The sequence below is a fragment of the Sminthopsis crassicaudata genome, chromosome 6, assembly GCF_048593235.1.
Source record: "Sminthopsis crassicaudata isolate SCR6 chromosome 6, ASM4859323v1, whole genome shotgun sequence".
In the NCBI taxonomy this organism is placed as follows: domain Eukaryota; kingdom Metazoa; phylum Chordata; class Mammalia; order Dasyuromorphia; family Dasyuridae; genus Sminthopsis; species Sminthopsis crassicaudata.
The window spans coordinates 151,951,713-151,969,310 of NC_133622.1; the positions used below are offsets into that span (position 1 = coordinate 151,951,713).

Below are 17,598 nucleotides of genomic sequence, written 5' to 3' on the forward strand. Positions count from 1 at the left end.
TGTCACTTTAGCTCTAGGCTTGGTAGCCTTTTTAAACTGCAAAATCATCCAAACTCCCTCTCCCCTAACATGTGAAAAATAGGCACTAAATAGATGAAAAGGATACTTGTGTATAGTATGAGAAGTTAAAAAAGAAAGCAAAGCATTGTCTTGTTCAACCTCAGTGGGGAACCAGCACTTTAGTCAAAATTTTTAATGATCTCTCTGCTTCCATGATGCCTATAAAAGTGCTTGTATGATTTTGGGATTATAAATAAATTTTGGTGAATAGGCAAATTTGCTAATATTGCACCTTCAAAAAATGAAGATTGATTCTAAGTCTGAGTAGGTGTACTTTGATGACTTTGTATTATTATATATAGATTGTTAATGATCCAACAAATTTACTATTTCTTAAAATAATAATAATTATAACAATAAAAATAAAAAGGTTTGGCTCATCTTTCTGAAGACAGTTAACTGAAATAAGAAATTAGTAGTGTCAATTTATTAAATACCTAATTTAGATTGAGAATATTAAAAAGATTGAGAATATTAAAAACAAATATTTATTTTTATTGTACCTACTTGTTGGTTTTGTCCACAAGTACAGAGCTTCCATTTGGAATTAGGTCTACATCTTTTCCATCCCAGTGTATCTAAAACCACAAACACATTCAGGTGACCTTATAAAGTAGTGATAAAGATAAGGAACTGATAAGAATTTAGAGATCATTTAATCTAATCCATTTATTTTTCACATAAAAAAAATTAGTTTCATTTAAATTAAGCGATATAAAATATAAAATATAAGATATAAGATATAAAATTGAGAACAGGAAGAAACTTTAGAAATCATTTTGTCATAAAATCGTTGAAGTGAAAGACACCTTAGAGATAAAACTCCTTTAATATTTCTTCTCAGATAAGGAAACTGAGGCCAAAAGAGGTGAAGTGACTGACCGAAGTCAACTAATAGGCATCACCAGCAAGATTCCAATTCCCCACCTCTGATTCCATATTAAGTGGTTGTTTTTTTTCTGATTATATAACATTTCCTCTTTTTCAGGCAGCTCTCAGTGATTAAGTGATTTTCACTTTGGTCTTTGAACTTTCAAATCACTGCCATTTCCTCAACATAATGCTATAACTATGTCTATAGTACATAATTGAGAACTAAATAAGTCCTTTTATTAACAATAAATATAAATGTAAAAAATTTCCAATTCAGTCGTTCTCGAATAATACTGACTACAAATTATACTCTCTTAAAACCTGAATTATCAAGTTAAGTTCTTTACATTAAACAGACAAACTAGACAATTCCTTATTTGTGCTTCATTTTATATTATGTAGACATATTTCCTACCAAATAAGAAAGAAAAACTAGCTCATTGTATAAGGTAGCATTTCAGTAAGGATCACTCTAGACCAAAGCTTCTTAAACTCTGAGTCATGACCCCATATGGGATTGCATAACTGAATGTGGGGGTTGCAAAAAATTTGACAACAGTAAAAGGTATCAAATATTTCAGCAAGATTTAATTCTTTATGTAAAAATAAACAAGCATTAGTACACATTTGTTTTCATCTTTAAATTATGATAAAATTATATGTATACCAAAAATTGTTTTAAAATCATTTTATTTATGATTTATTATCACTAAATTTTTTATTTGTATGTGATTTTACATATCTATATACTGGGAGTTGCATAAAAATTTCTCTGGTGAAAAGGGGTCATGAATGGAAAAAATTTAAGATGCTCTGGTCTAAGCCATTGTGACATATGTGTGGCATATGTTATAAACTATTTTTTCAGTAGTACTTACAGAAAAATACATGTGAAAATCTTCTATGTTATTGGCATTTTCATCTAAAAGTAATTTCAAATTGTCTGTAGGAAAAATAATTTTAAAAGTTTAAAAAGCAAAAGAGTATCTATGTAAAGTAAATAATGCAGGTATAGAGTAGTGGGCAGAACATCAGTCTATTTGTAGTATGACTCAGAGAACCTTAATTCTCATCCCAAATCTGATCTTATCTAACTGTGGATAAATTATTTAATTATTCTGGTCTGCAGTTAGCTCATGCATAAAATGAAGTGGTTGTGCTAGATTAACTTTGAGTTCCTTCCAGATTTCCTATTAGAACTTCTGTCTCTTGAAGCTAGAGTTAGAACTCTACTATTTTGAAATTGCTTTCTCAGTTATTATCAGTTCTCTAATTCTGATGACTTTTAATCAGTCCTCATTTTTCCTGACTTTTCAGTGGCTTTTGAAATTGTTGGCCACTCCTGTTATTATGGATACTTTCCCTTGCCTCTATGATTCTCTTCTTTCTAATCCTCCTTCCTGTTTGTTACTCCTTTCCATTGTCTTTGCTTGATTTCATCTATTTTCCCTACTCCTAAGTATGGGTATTAGAGGATCACAGATCTAGAACTAGAAGGGATACATTGTCATACATTTAGACTTGGAAAGTATTCCTTTTGCCTCACTTGGCTGCATTACCTTACTTCTCCACTATGCTTATTAATGGACAAACAATTTCATCATCCTACAAGATCCCATCTGCCTTACTACTCTTAACTCATCTTTATCCATGCTCTTCTAACTGGAGAATGGGACCATGAATTCACCATGCCTCTGTAAATTTTTCCTAGTATCCCTCCCACTTTTCAGTTTTCTTTTATGTGTTGTCTTACTCCCTTAGACCAAGTTTCTTAAGGGCAGGGAAATTATTTTTTGTATTTTTATCTCCTGTGCTTGATAAATAGTAGGGACTTAATTGTTGTTTATTAACTATTTATTAAGTAGATACCATCTAGTACAGAAGTTTCATCTCTTATTAATGTTAATCCCCTTGGAGAACTTCAAGTGGACTCTATTCTCTATCCCCCCTGACTCCTAAAAAGAAAGGACAATTCTAAAGCAGTGTATTACTTTTGCAATTGGCATTCCCTGCACTTTTGCCTTAGTACTATTGGACTTTAATGTGTATATTTGTGGGAAAGCATGCTCCTGTTTGGGGAAAATGCTTTGTAAGTAATTACTTTTCTTGCTATATGATTTGAGGAAATATCTTTGCAATAGAAGTGCATCTACTGCACTAGCTAATTTTTTAAGGGTAACACACTAGTAAAAATGTGTGAGTTGTAGTGTCAGGTATAGACACCTATAGAACCTTGAAATAGTAGCCACCCTTCTGGGAAACCTATTTGTCATTGTCAGTGAACGTTGGAGGAATAGTCCAGAGGGAATATTACATTGGAATAGATAACTTATTTACTTGCCGAATCTAGGACTCAGCTCTTGTAAATCTTCCAGGGAGAGATTTTGATTCAAAAGTTTCTTGTAGAGAGCTAGTGGAAAAGGAAGGTTGGTAACATTGCCATTGACTATGGAGAGGCCACACAGTATTCCAAAGAGAAAATAATGTTTCTTTTCAAATTTAGGCTGAAAGAGAAAAATGAAAAAATTTATGAACATTTAAAATTGATATTACATTGACTTTTGAAAATATTATTACATATATTTGGTTTAGGTAAGATTATTTAAAATCAAGTTACAAATTATAATAAATATGTGTTTGAGACAAAGTGATTATTTTTGGCTACAATCAAACACAAAAATATTTTCAAACATGATGAAATGTTCCTAGTTTAAGGAATGGTTTTGATAACACTGAAAAATTGTTCATTTCACCTTACAAAAATAAAATTATGCTAAAATATATATTTCAGCTAAAATATTTATAATTAACATTGTTTTTTTCTTCAGATTTAGAGAATAGACAAGATTAAAAATTTTATCTTGGCCTGAATTAAGATAGAGTGTTTTTGAGAATAGGAAGGTGATAATTCCTATATATTCTACCCTTTTTAGACTTAAAATGAAGTATCATAGTCAGTTCTGGGTGGAGAATGTCTAAAGGAGGTCAATCAGAATGGTAAAAAGCCTCAAGTTTATGTTTTGTGAAGATCAGTTCTAGAAAATGCATGTTTTTGACTTGAAAAAGACAAGAGTGGGGTGTGAAAGAGCAGGGTAGAAGATGATAGTTATGTTTATATATATGAAAGAATATCTTGTGGAAGAGACACCAAACTGGTTCAATTTGGCCTTAGCAGAATCTTAATTAGCAGGGGGTAGAAATGTTAAAGATGCAAATTTAGGCTTGAAGTCAGACAAAATTTCCTAGTAATCAGAGCTGTCCAAAATGGATTGCCTCAACATTTAGTAGCTTCTCTATTTGCAGACGTCTTTAAGCAAAGGCTTAAATATTTTCAATATTTTTAACTACATGTCACATATATTATAATAAGGATTCCTTTTACATATCTGTTGGATCCTTCTTCAATTCTGTGAGTCCAAGATTTCTTTTGGAAATGTGATAAAGCCATGTTACCATAGTAAAGGGGGCAAATGAATAATTGAGGGACAAAATATTTGTGTGCATGTGTGTGTGTGTTTCAATTCTCTCCTTTGTACCCTAAGAGCAAAGAGAAGACATTTGATTGCACAACCTGGGGAATATATGACTTATGTCAGATCAGCTTTATATCATAAGTTATTGAGTCACAAGATAGGATTGTGTTTAGAAAGAAAATTATGGGTTAGATGAGTTGATTGCTATTATTTATGTGGGGAACAGTAGAAGGAAAAGGCAATATGGGAGAAAAATACTCTCAACTGTGACCAAACTCCCTCAATTTCTATAGCAATTAAACCAGAGGAGAAATGTTTAATGTTCATTTTGTCTGTGTCTGTCTCTCTGTCTCTCATTCTCTCTTTGTCTCTCTCTCTACAACACACACACACACACAAACTTAAAATTACCAATTGAACTGGTTTGGAAGTCAGAACAGTTAGATATTAGTATGGATTAGTGTTAAATAAGATGCCCCAGAAACAAAGAAATTAAGGCTTACCCTGGGAGGAAACCACATTGGGGAAGATTTTTCACAATACATAAACATCTCATATTTTGGGTGGATCATCTCTTTAAACACATAATGGAAAAATTCTTTTCTGACCCCTCCAGGGTCAAGACCAATTTCGTTAGTAAATGAAACCTGAGGAAAGAAAATGGTTAGACACACTTAAGTTCATAAATGATTTATGCTTCTTGCAATATTCTTTAGCATCCAACACACTAAATTTTAATAAATAGCTATTCTTGTGTAGTTAAGTATTCACTTAGCTTGAACAAAATTTAATGAGACAATTGAAGAAGAGAATTGGAACAATATTTTTTGTTTTTTATGGAGCTCAAACTTCACCTTTTTCATCTCTATAAATGATGACTAGCAAATAATGCTACCAAACTAATCTCTTCATAACAAAAGTAACAGCATCATCTTGATCCATGTTCCCCCAAGTGAAGAAGATATTATAGAGGTGTCCCTGAATTTAAATTTTCCAATAGATTCTATATTCTCCAATGGAAATCATTCTTATGGTTATACTTAAAAATAAATGAATGCCATAGAGTGCTAAATGAATTGTAGATTTTGACTATTAATTTACTTTTCAGATTTAATAAGCCAGGGTACACACACAGGGTACTTAAAAGAATGCATAAAACATGTAGCCACAAAATCCCATTAAATATTTCAAAAGTTATATTTTGGTATTCTGCACTTGAGTAGATTAGGTTTCTACTAGATCAGAATGAACAGATGATTCCACAAAATAATTCAGCCTTCAATTTGATCTAAGTCACCAATCACTTCAACATAGTACTAAAGCTATATACTCTACAAAACAATCTTGGGATCTGCCTTCTTTAGGACAAAAAAGATCTCAATCTTGCCCAATCCTGATCTATAATTCTGGCAGTAATCAATTTAATGAATCATTCAGGGTTATGCCAGATCCAAACAGATAATGAAGCAAAAGACTAAAACTAGATTTTTCTTGCAGGATTGAAATGAGGCAAAATGTCTTCTCCCTTTATTCATATTAGGGTACCTTAAAATAAATACTTCTAATCATAGTTGTCATCTAAAATTCTGAGGAACCAGGAAAACCTCAAGATTGAGAATCTATTCTTATAGAATAGTGGATAGAAATGACTTCTGAGAATACCAAGAAAAACCATGTTATCTGGAGATTTTTCTCCAGTTAAACCCCTGGTTATAAGGTTCACTTTACCAATAATTCCTTCTTAAGATCATTGTCTTCAACTTTGCTTAATTGACGCAGGGCATCCTCAACCAGATGACTCCGTCTGACTTTGAGATGAAGTGCTATGGCTAGTTTCCTTGTTTGGTTTAGCACATAGTTTGCAAAGTGTTGCCTATGTATTGTATCCTAGAGAAAAACAGATATTTTCTTTCATTTTTCTTTCTTTAATTATAACTCTCAATGATAGCTTCAACATTGTAATGAATTGGTTTCATTTATTGACAAGTCACTTATTTTTCCCTGTATCTGTTTCCTCAGATGTAAAAAAGGGGCTATACAATATATGCTCAAAAATCCCTTTCATTTCTAAATCTTTGAGCTTATATTTTACACTCATTATAATCATGGGGATTATGTCCCCAGTCACTTAAAGATAAGAAGAAACATTAATCTGTATTAATTATTGAATATCAAAATAGCACACGGAAGAATTGGTATACAATAAAAATTTGAGATCAGTCTACTTTGGTGTCTACTTTGGGCCTCTTGGTGTTAATAAAGATTATCAAGGTAAAAATCTGGGTATTCAAATGTATGGTAATTATTCCTAGTTATTTTCAAAATATCCCAAGAATCTAAAAATTTCTAGTTCCTCTTTATGAAAATTTGCTTATAAACTCAGTATATAAGTAGCCCACCAAAAAAAAATTATTCTATTTCTATATTGTTAATTTTTCTTCCTTAAATTCCCTCAAAAATGCCAAAAGGATAAAAAAGTGAATCATTTTCTGCTAAGATAGGTTTTCAAAACTATCACACCACTGCAAATATTAGGTATGGTGAAAGTAATATCCTAAAACCCTGCTCCATGCAAGCAAGGCTAGTTTTTTTTTTTTTTTTTCTTCAAAGGCCATTCAAAAGGCTTCTTTGGACTTTCTGTTATGAAAGGTGTCTTAGTAGTAGGTAAGTTGCCCAACTTCCCCATCTTTCTCCAACAAAATTCTCATGTTCCCATCAGATTAAATAGTGATCAACAAATCTAATGGGAAACCATAGTAAGCATCTCATCCACCTCAGAAATACACAAAAAGTCATCCAGAAACCCAGGGATCAATAAAAGAAACCTTAGGGAATTTTTTACAGCAGGAAGTATCAATGTAGTAAAGTAGTGATTAAGAAATCCCAGGTAAAAGGGCTCTACAGGAAACTTACAAGCCCCCTTTAGGGCTTGAACTCTCAAATATACCTGTGATAGGAGAGACATCTATCACTCCTTTAAAAAAAAATTCTACTTGATTTTATTTTCATTTCACATGTGTCACTCCTAAGTAGTGCACTGATTCTTTTCCATCCACATCCATAATATGAATAGTGTTTTTATGAATATCCTTATTTCTGCTATTCTCTCTTGGGTAATAATTAATATAGCTTGTCCTCTTTAAACTTAAGATTCATGTTTTGAATTACCTATTCATCCTAGAACACTGGTATGAACAATAGATATTTAGGAAATACATTTTGGTGATGATAGTAAAGAAAGTGGCATACATACCTGCCTATTTATAATTGAATTTACATGCAGCATTTTAACTTTGGAAGGCAGATCAAAGATAAAAGGAAAATGAGCAAATATGACAGGAGTGTGGGCTTCATCTTCAGATTGCTATAATTGAAAATAAATTATGCAGCTTATGAAAATTTGAAAAAACAGAGGAGCCCCATCTCTTTCTTACCTTAAATCTCTTCCTCAAATCTATATTCTAGACTTGGATTATATTCTAAATCAGGGGTTCTTAAACAAGGGCCCATGCATTTGTTTTATACTGTATTTTGATGTAACTGGTTACTTTGTAATCTCATATAATGTATTTTATGCATTTAAAATTCAATTATGAAGGACATATGAAGAAAGATGCTATTTGCATCCAGAGAAAGAACTGAAAATTAGAAGTTTGGAATAATTTTTCATATACATGTATGTGTGTATGAGGTCCAGGGTAGGTAGGTGAGAGAGAGAACAGAATAGGATTATAAAACTCCTGGAGGTAAATAGGAAAAGCACTGATGGAATCACCTTAGCCTTAAGTGAGCCTTTTGTTCTTTTTTTTTTTTTTATTGTAGTAAGTTAATTTATTCATTCATTCATTTATCTATTTGTTTGTTTTTGCTGAGGCAATTGGGGTTAAGTGACTTGCCTAGGAGCACACAGCTAGGAAGTTTTAAGTATCTAAGATTAGATTTGAACTCAGGTCCTCCTGACTTCAGGGTAGAGACCCACTGCGGCACCTCGCTGCCCCAGGTTTATTTATTTTTAATACACATTGCTTTAAGAATTATGTTGGAAGAGAAAAATCAAAGCAAAAGGGAAAAAAAAAAACCATGGGACAGATTGAAAAAAAAAAAACAGAAAAAAGAAGTGAACATAGCATATGCTTATTTACATTCAATCTCCTTAGTTCTTTTTCTGTATGCAGATGACATTTTCTGTCCAAAGTCTATTGAGATTACTTTGGATCACTAAACCATTGAGAAGAACCAAGCTTTTCATAGTCGATCATCTCACATTCTTGTGTACAATGTATTCCTAGTTCTGCTTGTTTTGTTCAGCATCAGTTCATGTAAATCTTTCCAGGCCTTTCTAAAATCAGCTTGTTCATCATTTTTTATAGAACAATAATATTCCATTACTTTCATGGGCACAACTTGTTCAGCCAATCTCCAATTGATGGGCATCCAAACTTTTCCCACTTCTTTGCTACCAGAAAAAAGAACTGCTACAAACATTTTTGGACATGTGGATCCTTTCCCCTCCTTTATAGTTTCCTTGGGATACAGACCCAGTAGGGGCACTGCTGGGTCAAAAGATATGCACAGTTTTAGAGCTCTTTGGGTACAATTCTAGATTATTCTCCAGAATGGTTGGATCAGATTACAACTCCACCAACAATGCAGTAGAGTTCCAGTTTCCCCACATGTCCTCCAACATTTATCATTATATTTTCCTATCATTTTAGCCAATCTGAGCCTTTTCATCTTAAATAGGTCTTTTGATTACAGTCTTAGCCCAGGTAGAAGTTTTTAGAAATCTTACCTTACAAATATTCAATCTGAAAGACAAGCTATGATGTCAAACCCTAAGGTAATATTTTCCCCATAAAACATCTGCCCATTGCTAAATCCCCTTTTAGCCTGCTATGCCATCCTGCCTCATGGTATCTTTTTTTCTCACCCCCTCATTCTCCATTACCTCATGGTATCTTTCTCCTTGCTATAGCTAACTTTTTTAGGGTGCTAAATTGGAAGTGTAGCCCTCTAATCAATGGTGTAATCCCTTTCCCTTATCATCCCCATTTGGGGTTAGTCTGTTAAACTTCTCTATGGATTTAGCCCAGTAGTCTATGGCGTGCTCCCACTTCTTAGCATCTTTTCTTCTTCTTCTTGATTAATTCTGAATTCCACTAAGGAACTTTTCTTTCTCCTTGGTAATTGTTAAAACCTCTTTCCTTGCTAACTCCTATGCTATTCACATAATAAATAGAAAAACTTTGTAATCTGTGATGGATGTCTTGTCATGATTGCTCCATGTCATGAACTTTCACATAATATTTTTTGCAATATTATGCCCTCTAAATTTGCAGTTTCATTACAATCATCTTTTTTATGATACTATATAGAAATGCTTGTTTTATCCCATAAATTAAAAAATAAAGACAAAAATATTTTGAGACGTCCTTAAGTTTCACTGGAAGTTCGAAGGAACTTATGACATAAGAGCAGTTAAGAATCCCTCTTCTGAGTATTTCCAAAACCTGGAATTGCTTGTTAGAAGACAGACACTAAATCTCAGGAAGTATATAAAAGGCACACAAAATGAATCCTTTTAATGTAAATTGACTTTATCAATTCAATAATGTACCCAAAAAATGTTTAAGCCTTGGCTTATCAAAACAAAAATCAAATAGCATAATAGAATAATTATAATTTTAAGAGTTCAGATTCATAGAATAATGTGAACTATGGGAGTCATTCACCTAGAGAACCTGACCTAAGTATGAGTGGGGTGGTAGGTTAACGGGGATATTACATTGAAGGTGACATACTCACAGGTTGTAATTTGAAATGCTTCCATTCGATTAGGTCTCCCCCAAAATCCAGCTTGTAGTAAAGTTCATGGATGTGGAATGTATTCTCTGGAACTTTAGATTTAGCCTTCTTGTTTACCTTAAACAGAACATGTTTTCCTATGAATGTATATTTATGTCAAAAAACAATATAATTTAATTTTTGATAGGTTTTACTTAAATAATCAGGTTTAACCCAGCCTATTAGGTTTATTTTTCAATTTCATCATGTTTTTCACTGATCCTTTTGTTCTTTCATCATATTCATGTATCCCTCCTCCCTCCCCTAATCAGTTAGCCATCTCTTATTGTGGTTGTTTGTTCTCCCTTCTTAAAGAAGACTGAGACGTCTGGGAGGGGATGCTATGATATGCAAATGAACTGGATTTAAGTGAGGGAAGGCTGTGCAAGGTCATCTGCCTCACTTTCTCTTCCTTAGCCACTTGAGCCTAGTGGCTAGATATAGATCAGGATGATTGGAAATTACCCTGGATGCAGTGGGAGATCTTGGCCTTTTTAAGCTAATAGGTCTCTGTTTGATTCCGACAACAAGGGACTATCCCTTATAGCAAAGATTTAAAGAGGGAATAAAATCCAGCGAAATTAACCAACACTTGAACTTTTCTGACAGTACTAGCTGCGTACTCCTAGCTTATAGCAATTAAAGGCACTTTCTGGGTCATCTCCTGGAAGTGTGAATTTATACTAGACTCCTATAGTTTTTCTGTTCACTTACATGTATTTCACCTGCTGTTTTCTATTTATTTACACCTATTTCACTGCATCATAGATGCAGACTTGCAAGAGAACTTAGAGGTCATTTAGTCCTCTTTGTTTTTTAGATGAGGAAAGAGACTCAGAGGTTTGAAAAGAGTTGTCCAAGTTCACATAGACAGGAAGTGCTATTTAGGATTTGAGTTCAGATCCTCTGCTTCCAAATTCATTAATCTTTCTGGGGCACCATACTGCTCCTCAGTCTGTGTAGTACAGATTCCAGAGCCTGCTGTGGTGAAGAGTATGAAGCTACCAGATGTAATTTCTAGACTACCTTCTTGTATGACTCCAATGTGAATTGCGTGCTAGCCAGAATTCTGATTAGAAATTTCAGCACCTGGTATAAATTCAATAGTGGAAGAAGAGGAAGAAGGATAAATAATCCAAGTATCCTTTGTCTAGGTCTTTCTCCCCTTCTCTAAATCAGAGGTACAGAATTCAAAGGATCATAGGCATGGAATATAAAAATTCCATAAAGGATACCCACTCTTTAAAATGTTTATGTGTGAGTTTATAACTCACCTAATTTTATAAATGAAGAAACTGAGTTTCAAAGAATTTAACTAATTTGCCCAATGTCACAAAGGTAGTAAATGATACATGGAAAATCTGAACTGATTTCTTATCTCTAAATCAAATAAATAAGCAGTTATTGTGCACTATGTGCCAAGCATTCTCCTAAGCATTGGAAATACAAAAAAAGGCAAAAAACCCAATGCCTACCCTGCTCAGATTTTAACAGAAGAGACTACATGCTAACAAGCATGCAAACAAAACATATACAGGATAAATTGGAAATAACCTTAGAAGGAAATAGTCTCTGCCTGATCAAAAGATATGGAGTTGGGAAAATTTCTCATTCTTTTCTCAAAGAGTTTAGTACTAACTTTACAATCTTCCTCTGTATTCCAACTCTGCCCTCATACTTGGAAATTTCAATAGACATGTTGATATTTCTGCAATGTGGGAGAGTTGGGAGATGTGCAAAAATTATATAGGAGGCTAGTGTTTCAATATTATAAAAAATGTGGAGATAAGTAAGTGCAAGAAAATTGAAAAGGTAGAAAGGAGATAAATTGTGAAGAATTTTAAAGTGTGCAGAAAAAGAGTCTTAACTCCACTCTTTAGTAGTCAGGAGCACCTAGGAACTTAAGGAGGACTGAGTACAAGCCAAAAAAGACCCTTTAGTGGGAAAGGGAGAATCTGCCCCCAGATCTTTATTTGTCTATTGTTACACTGAAAAGGATGACCAGGGAGAGTGCCTTATGTCTTAGGCTTCTGTGAAACAACCACCATGAACTTGGACAGAGTTCAAGAGATAGTAGAGGACAGAGGGATGCTATGGTACATGGAGCTACAAAAAAAAGTCAGACATAACAATGACACAAACGGGCTTCTATGAATGCAAAAAGACCCGTGGAACATAAGGAGAAAAGATCTAAGAGGAAGGAAAATTTATGAGTAATACAAGGTGATTTAAGAGAGAACAATGGAAGGAATGTTCAGAACTGAATTGGTTCTTGGGAAAGGCAGGGCTGAGATTGATGGACATAAGAAAATGGTAATGAAGCGAGGAAAAGATTCAATGGATTTTTTTTGCTGAGGCTGATTACAACTCTGAAAAATGGGAATTGGGGAAGAAAGGAGAGTTTGTTAACTGTATAATACTGGATTTGTTCACCTTCTTCCAGTTTTCTTATACCTTACCATATGAAGCTTTTTCATCATTCCAAGGAGAGCTTTGCTATTACAATGGTCCTGGACACTGTTAGACCAAAATGCTATTTGAAAGCACATGGTTCGTTTAAGCAGCTCAATCAATGATTTGAAAGAGGATTTCTCCATTGATGCCCAATATTTCTCTGAAGAATATAAAGATAATAAATACATACATGTATGGATCTATATGTAACACATACGTAACACATATATACATGTTTATAAATGCACTGCATACATATAGAAATATAGCATTTATATAGCACTTAAAGATTTACACAGTATTTTTCATATTCTCCTTTCAGCCACCAATATCCTTATTATAATCCTAATCTTACAAATGAGAAAACTGAGGTTGTGACTCATCCACGCTCATACAGCAAGTAAGTGTTTGGTGGCAAGACACAAACTCAGATTTTCTTGACTCTGAGTCCAATGTTCTAGCCATAGCTTCAAGCTGATTATATCCCCACTTTTTCTTCTTCTTTTGGTCTATGACCAAATACCAGCCTACATCTCTATCACTGGCTCCTTCATAAGCTATTTTTGTCTTCTTATTCCATAAATGCATGTTTTCTTTGGGGTTCTTTCTTCTAGTTTTTTCTGTTTTCTCTACAGTCTATCTCTGCAACAGCCTCAACTCTTCTGCTAAATGGATAACTCTCAAAGGTTGATTTCAAACCCCAATAGTTCCCAATCTCAGTTCTCCATTTCCAACTTGTTCGACGTCTCTACTCCAATGTCCTTCTAACATCTCAAACTTAACCTATCCAATGAAATTCAATACCATCCCAGCTCGTCTTTTTAATTTCTTTGAACGGGATGCTATGGGAGAACGCTGGAGCTGGAATCAAAAGAAGTCTGAGTTTGAATTCAACCTTCTATACTTATTAACTGCTTAACCTTTAAAAACTCCTAAATTTTCTGAGTTAAAGTTATTTCATTTACAAAAGGAGAGTAAAACCTGAAGATGCCTATATCATAGGATTGCTATGGGAATCAAATACTATTATTGCATCTAAAGCACTTTGTAAATCTTTAAGAACTGCATTAGTATCAACTGATTTTTTAAAAAAACTTTTTATTTATGAAATAAAACAAGCACTTCTATAACATACTACAATAAAAAAAAGATGAACATGACATTGCAAATCTATTATGGACAACTAGTTATTCCTTTTAAACATATAATTACGTTATCTATGTTCAAAAATACATAAAAAATGAACTTTTTTCAAAAGTTACAAAATGTAATTATCTAATAAAACTCATTGACAACTACATTCCCACATAAATCTTATTTAAATTTATTATTTAAATTATTTAAAGATCAGCAAAATTAAGTTAGTTGCATTCTTTATCCTAAATAAGACACAATTGATAAAGTCTAAGATAATAGGAATACTTGCTTATTGTCCAAAAAAATTGTCCAAGGTAAATCATACTAAATGTAATTGATCTTACTCAGAATTTTTGACGACTGGTCACTCATTTTACAAACGGCTTGTGCAAATGGCACTACTAGAGATTGCAAGTTCTCAGGTTTATGCATTACAGGACATTCTGGGAGTAAAAGGTAAACTAATAAAGCTTCCTGATATGGAGAATCCAGGGGAAGAGCCTTGAGTATATCATCTCTTAGACAGGTAGTTATCTGTAATCAAAAACATAATGAGAAAATATTCAAATAATAATGTTTACCAAAAGGGCATAGTTCAGGAACGTGGTATGGGCTGGAAGACTCATATCAAACTCTTCTCTTCAATGCACTAAAATATACCACACTGGTAAAAAAAAAAAAAAAAAATTGGGCTTTCTGGAACCAACTATTCAGTTTGTTAAATGTTTATAATATACTTTCTTTTTCTTTTGGAGACAAAATCAAAGATTCAGTCAAGAGAGAAAGTCAACCATATTAAGATTATTTTAGATGCATGTTTACATATGATAAATTCATGTGTAAATATGTGTAAATACATATACACAACTACATGCATACATATTTACACATGAATGTGAGTGGATTTGATACTTTCCATACCACTGACAAAGTTTATAATTAGAATAAGATATTCCCTATCCTAGGGCAGGAGACAAGGGGAGCTGACTGAACACTTTTACAATTGTGAAAGAGGGCCTTTCGGGGAAAAAACAAAAAACAACAACAACCAAAAAAACCTCTGGGGGTGAGGTAATCATTTAGAAAAGACTAAAGATGTCTCTTATGGAAAGACAATAAATAGTAGTTACAACAACTGGGATTATCTACTCACACAGTGTGTTGTATTTTATTTCTCCTTATTTTCAAGTATTAGGCCAGCAAATAGTTGGGGGATTTATTTCTACATTGTTAGCCCATCAAGATGATGAGAAATTATTGTGGTTCCTATTCTCCCCATACAATACAAAGCTGAACATAATGCTGCCAAAAATAGATTTTTAATGAAATAGAGGGTGTTCAAGCACTTCTGAGGAAAAAAAGAAAGTTGAATAAGAATTTTGAAGTACAAACACAAAAATCCAGAGGAACCTAAAAAAAGACAAATTTATTTGAGCAATTGGAAGAGGATATATATATATATATATATATATATATATGCATATATATATATATATATATGATGTAATGCTAACATTTGAACAGGAGAAGAAAAAAAAAACAAATGTCACATCAGAATCTTCTTATCTTTATCATTGTGAGAACTGAATAAGAAAGAAAGGTAAGGAATAGATTGTTTCTGTTCTGAGGGTTTGAAGAAGAAAAAGGAAAGAGAGGGTAAAAGGAAGAATAGATTAATTTCTAGGTAGAAAAGAAGATGTTATCAAACTTGCTATTTCCAGTTGGGATGTGTGGAAAGAGTATAAAACATAGATAAAGGTATAGTGGAGGAGCTAGAATCAGATAAACTGTACTCATTTAAAATGGACAAAGAAGGGTTAAATATATATACACAAAGTTCACTATAGAACTTTAACTCAAAATCAACAGGGAAATAGAGGAATGGAAAGTAGATGGGTTAAGAAGACAGATAATGCATGTAAAACACATTTCTTGATCTGTGATGAAGCATATTATCTTTATAGAAATGATGAATGCAAATTACAAAAACATTTTTGGTTATGGGGACAATTATTTATTAAGTACCTGTTTTGTGTCAAGCATGATACTAAGCACTTTACAAGCATTATCTCACTGATCCACACATATGAGGTAGGTGCTATTATTACTATCATACTTATTTTATAGTTGAGGAAACTATAGATAGAGGTTGGGTGACTTAGGGTTTACACAGCTAGAAAGCATCTGGGACTAGATTTGAACTCAAGTCTTTCTGGCTCTGGGCCCCAGTGTTCTATCCATTGGCACTACCTAGCAGCCTTATAATTATTTTGATTTTGCTTTACTATGGTAATGTGTAATGTGGGTTTTTTTTTCCCTTGCCTTTCCTTCTCTCTTTTAATGAAAGGAACAGAAGGAGGAGGAGGAGGAATTAATAATAGTTATTCAAAAATAATTATTTTAAAATATCATTTAAAAATGAACAGAAAGGAAGAAAAAGAAATTCAATGTGTGACTTTTGAGGATCGTCAGAGTGAAAAAATAGAATAAATGGGGAGAATACAATTAGCAATAGTAATTAGAAAATAATTTTGAAGCAAATTTCTCTGATGAGGGTCTCATTTCTCAAATATTTAGAGAAGTAAGTCAAATTTATTTTTAAAAAGAGCCATTACTTACTTGATAAATAATGAAAAGATATGAACAATTTCCAAAGGGCTATAAAATCATGCATATCCTTTGATCTAACAATATCAATACCAGGCATGAATCCCAAAAGATATTTTTTAAAAGGAAAAAGACCTATATGTTTAAAAATATTTATAGCAACTCTCTTCTGAGAGAAAGAACTGGAATTGGAGAGGATGCCCATCAATTAGGGAATGGCTGAATAAATCATGGGATGTGATTATGATGGAAAATTATTGTCCTATGGGAATTGATAAGCAAGACGCTCAGAAAAATCTGGAAAGTCTTCCATGAACTCAAGGAAAGTGAAATGTATTATGTACAAAGTATATTGTGGGATAATCAGCTGTGAATGAATTTGATATTCTTCAGAAATACAAGATTCTTCTGAAAGATTTATGATGAAAAATGCTATCCATACCTAGAGAAAGAACTGGTTGTGTCTGAATACAGATTGAAGTATACTCTTTTTTTTTGTGGGGAAGGGAGAGATGTATGTTTTCTTTTACAACATGAACTATTATGGAAATGTTTTTCATAATTTCACATATGTCTTCTAAAAGGGAGTTGGGGGTGAGGAAGAAGGGAGAGAATCTGGAATTCAAAGTTTTAAAAACACAGGTAAAAATTGTTTTATTGTAACTGGGGAAAATAAAAAATATTAAATATAAAAAAGAAAGCTGACTACATTAAAAAATTAAAAATTATTTTGGCTTTACCTACCCATGAAAAATAAATATTACTTCAATTATTTAAAAATAATGTGTGAAAAATTATTATTAATAATATGTTTTTAAAATAAGGAATATGAAATGGAAATTCATAGAATTCTCTTTTTGTATGCTAGGTCTATGGAAATGATCATTTTGGGGAGGGAGGTTAAGTTTACATTTTTTTTTAATTAAAAAAAAATAAAAAGAACTGCTTTTGCCATTCCCTTTCTCCTCCACCAAAATCCAACTTAACTGTATACATCTCTATTTTACATCTTTCAATTTTTTTTTCCTATACTGATTCATCAGTCCCAGGTCAATGTTCATGCAGAAAACTCAAACTTCTTATTACTGCAAAGTCACCATGAACAAAAGGATCATCTTCCATCGTGCTTGCTAACATTGGGTGTTCTCAC

General features: G+C 32.8%; 1 protein-coding gene across 4 annotated transcripts in view; it reads right to left on the reverse strand.

Annotated features, from left to right (window-relative positions):
• The window catches only part of LOC141546370 (putative E3 ubiquitin-protein ligase HERC6), a 58,268-nt gene that overhangs the window by 12,689 nt on the left and 27,981 nt on the right, over window positions 1-17,598 (reverse strand). For all 4 annotated transcript variants that reach the window (XM_074274128.1, XM_074274126.1, XM_074274127.1 and 1 more), the window contains exons 12-20: window positions 14,186-14,375; window positions 12,710-12,864; window positions 10,212-10,328; window positions 7,660-7,770; window positions 6,135-6,293; window positions 4,910-5,053; window positions 3,275-3,437; window positions 1,812-1,876; window positions 568-638 (exon numbers count right to left, since the gene is read on the reverse strand). In XM_074274128.1, the coding sequence (XP_074130229.1) occupies window positions 568-638; window positions 1,812-1,876; window positions 3,275-3,437; window positions 4,910-5,053; window positions 6,135-6,293; window positions 7,660-7,770; window positions 10,212-10,328; window positions 12,710-12,864; window positions 14,186-14,375 (1,175 nt within the window). The remainder of the gene's footprint in view (window positions 1-567; window positions 639-1,811; window positions 1,877-3,274; window positions 3,438-4,909; window positions 5,054-6,134; window positions 6,294-7,659; window positions 7,771-10,211; window positions 10,329-12,709; window positions 12,865-14,185; window positions 14,376-17,598) is intronic.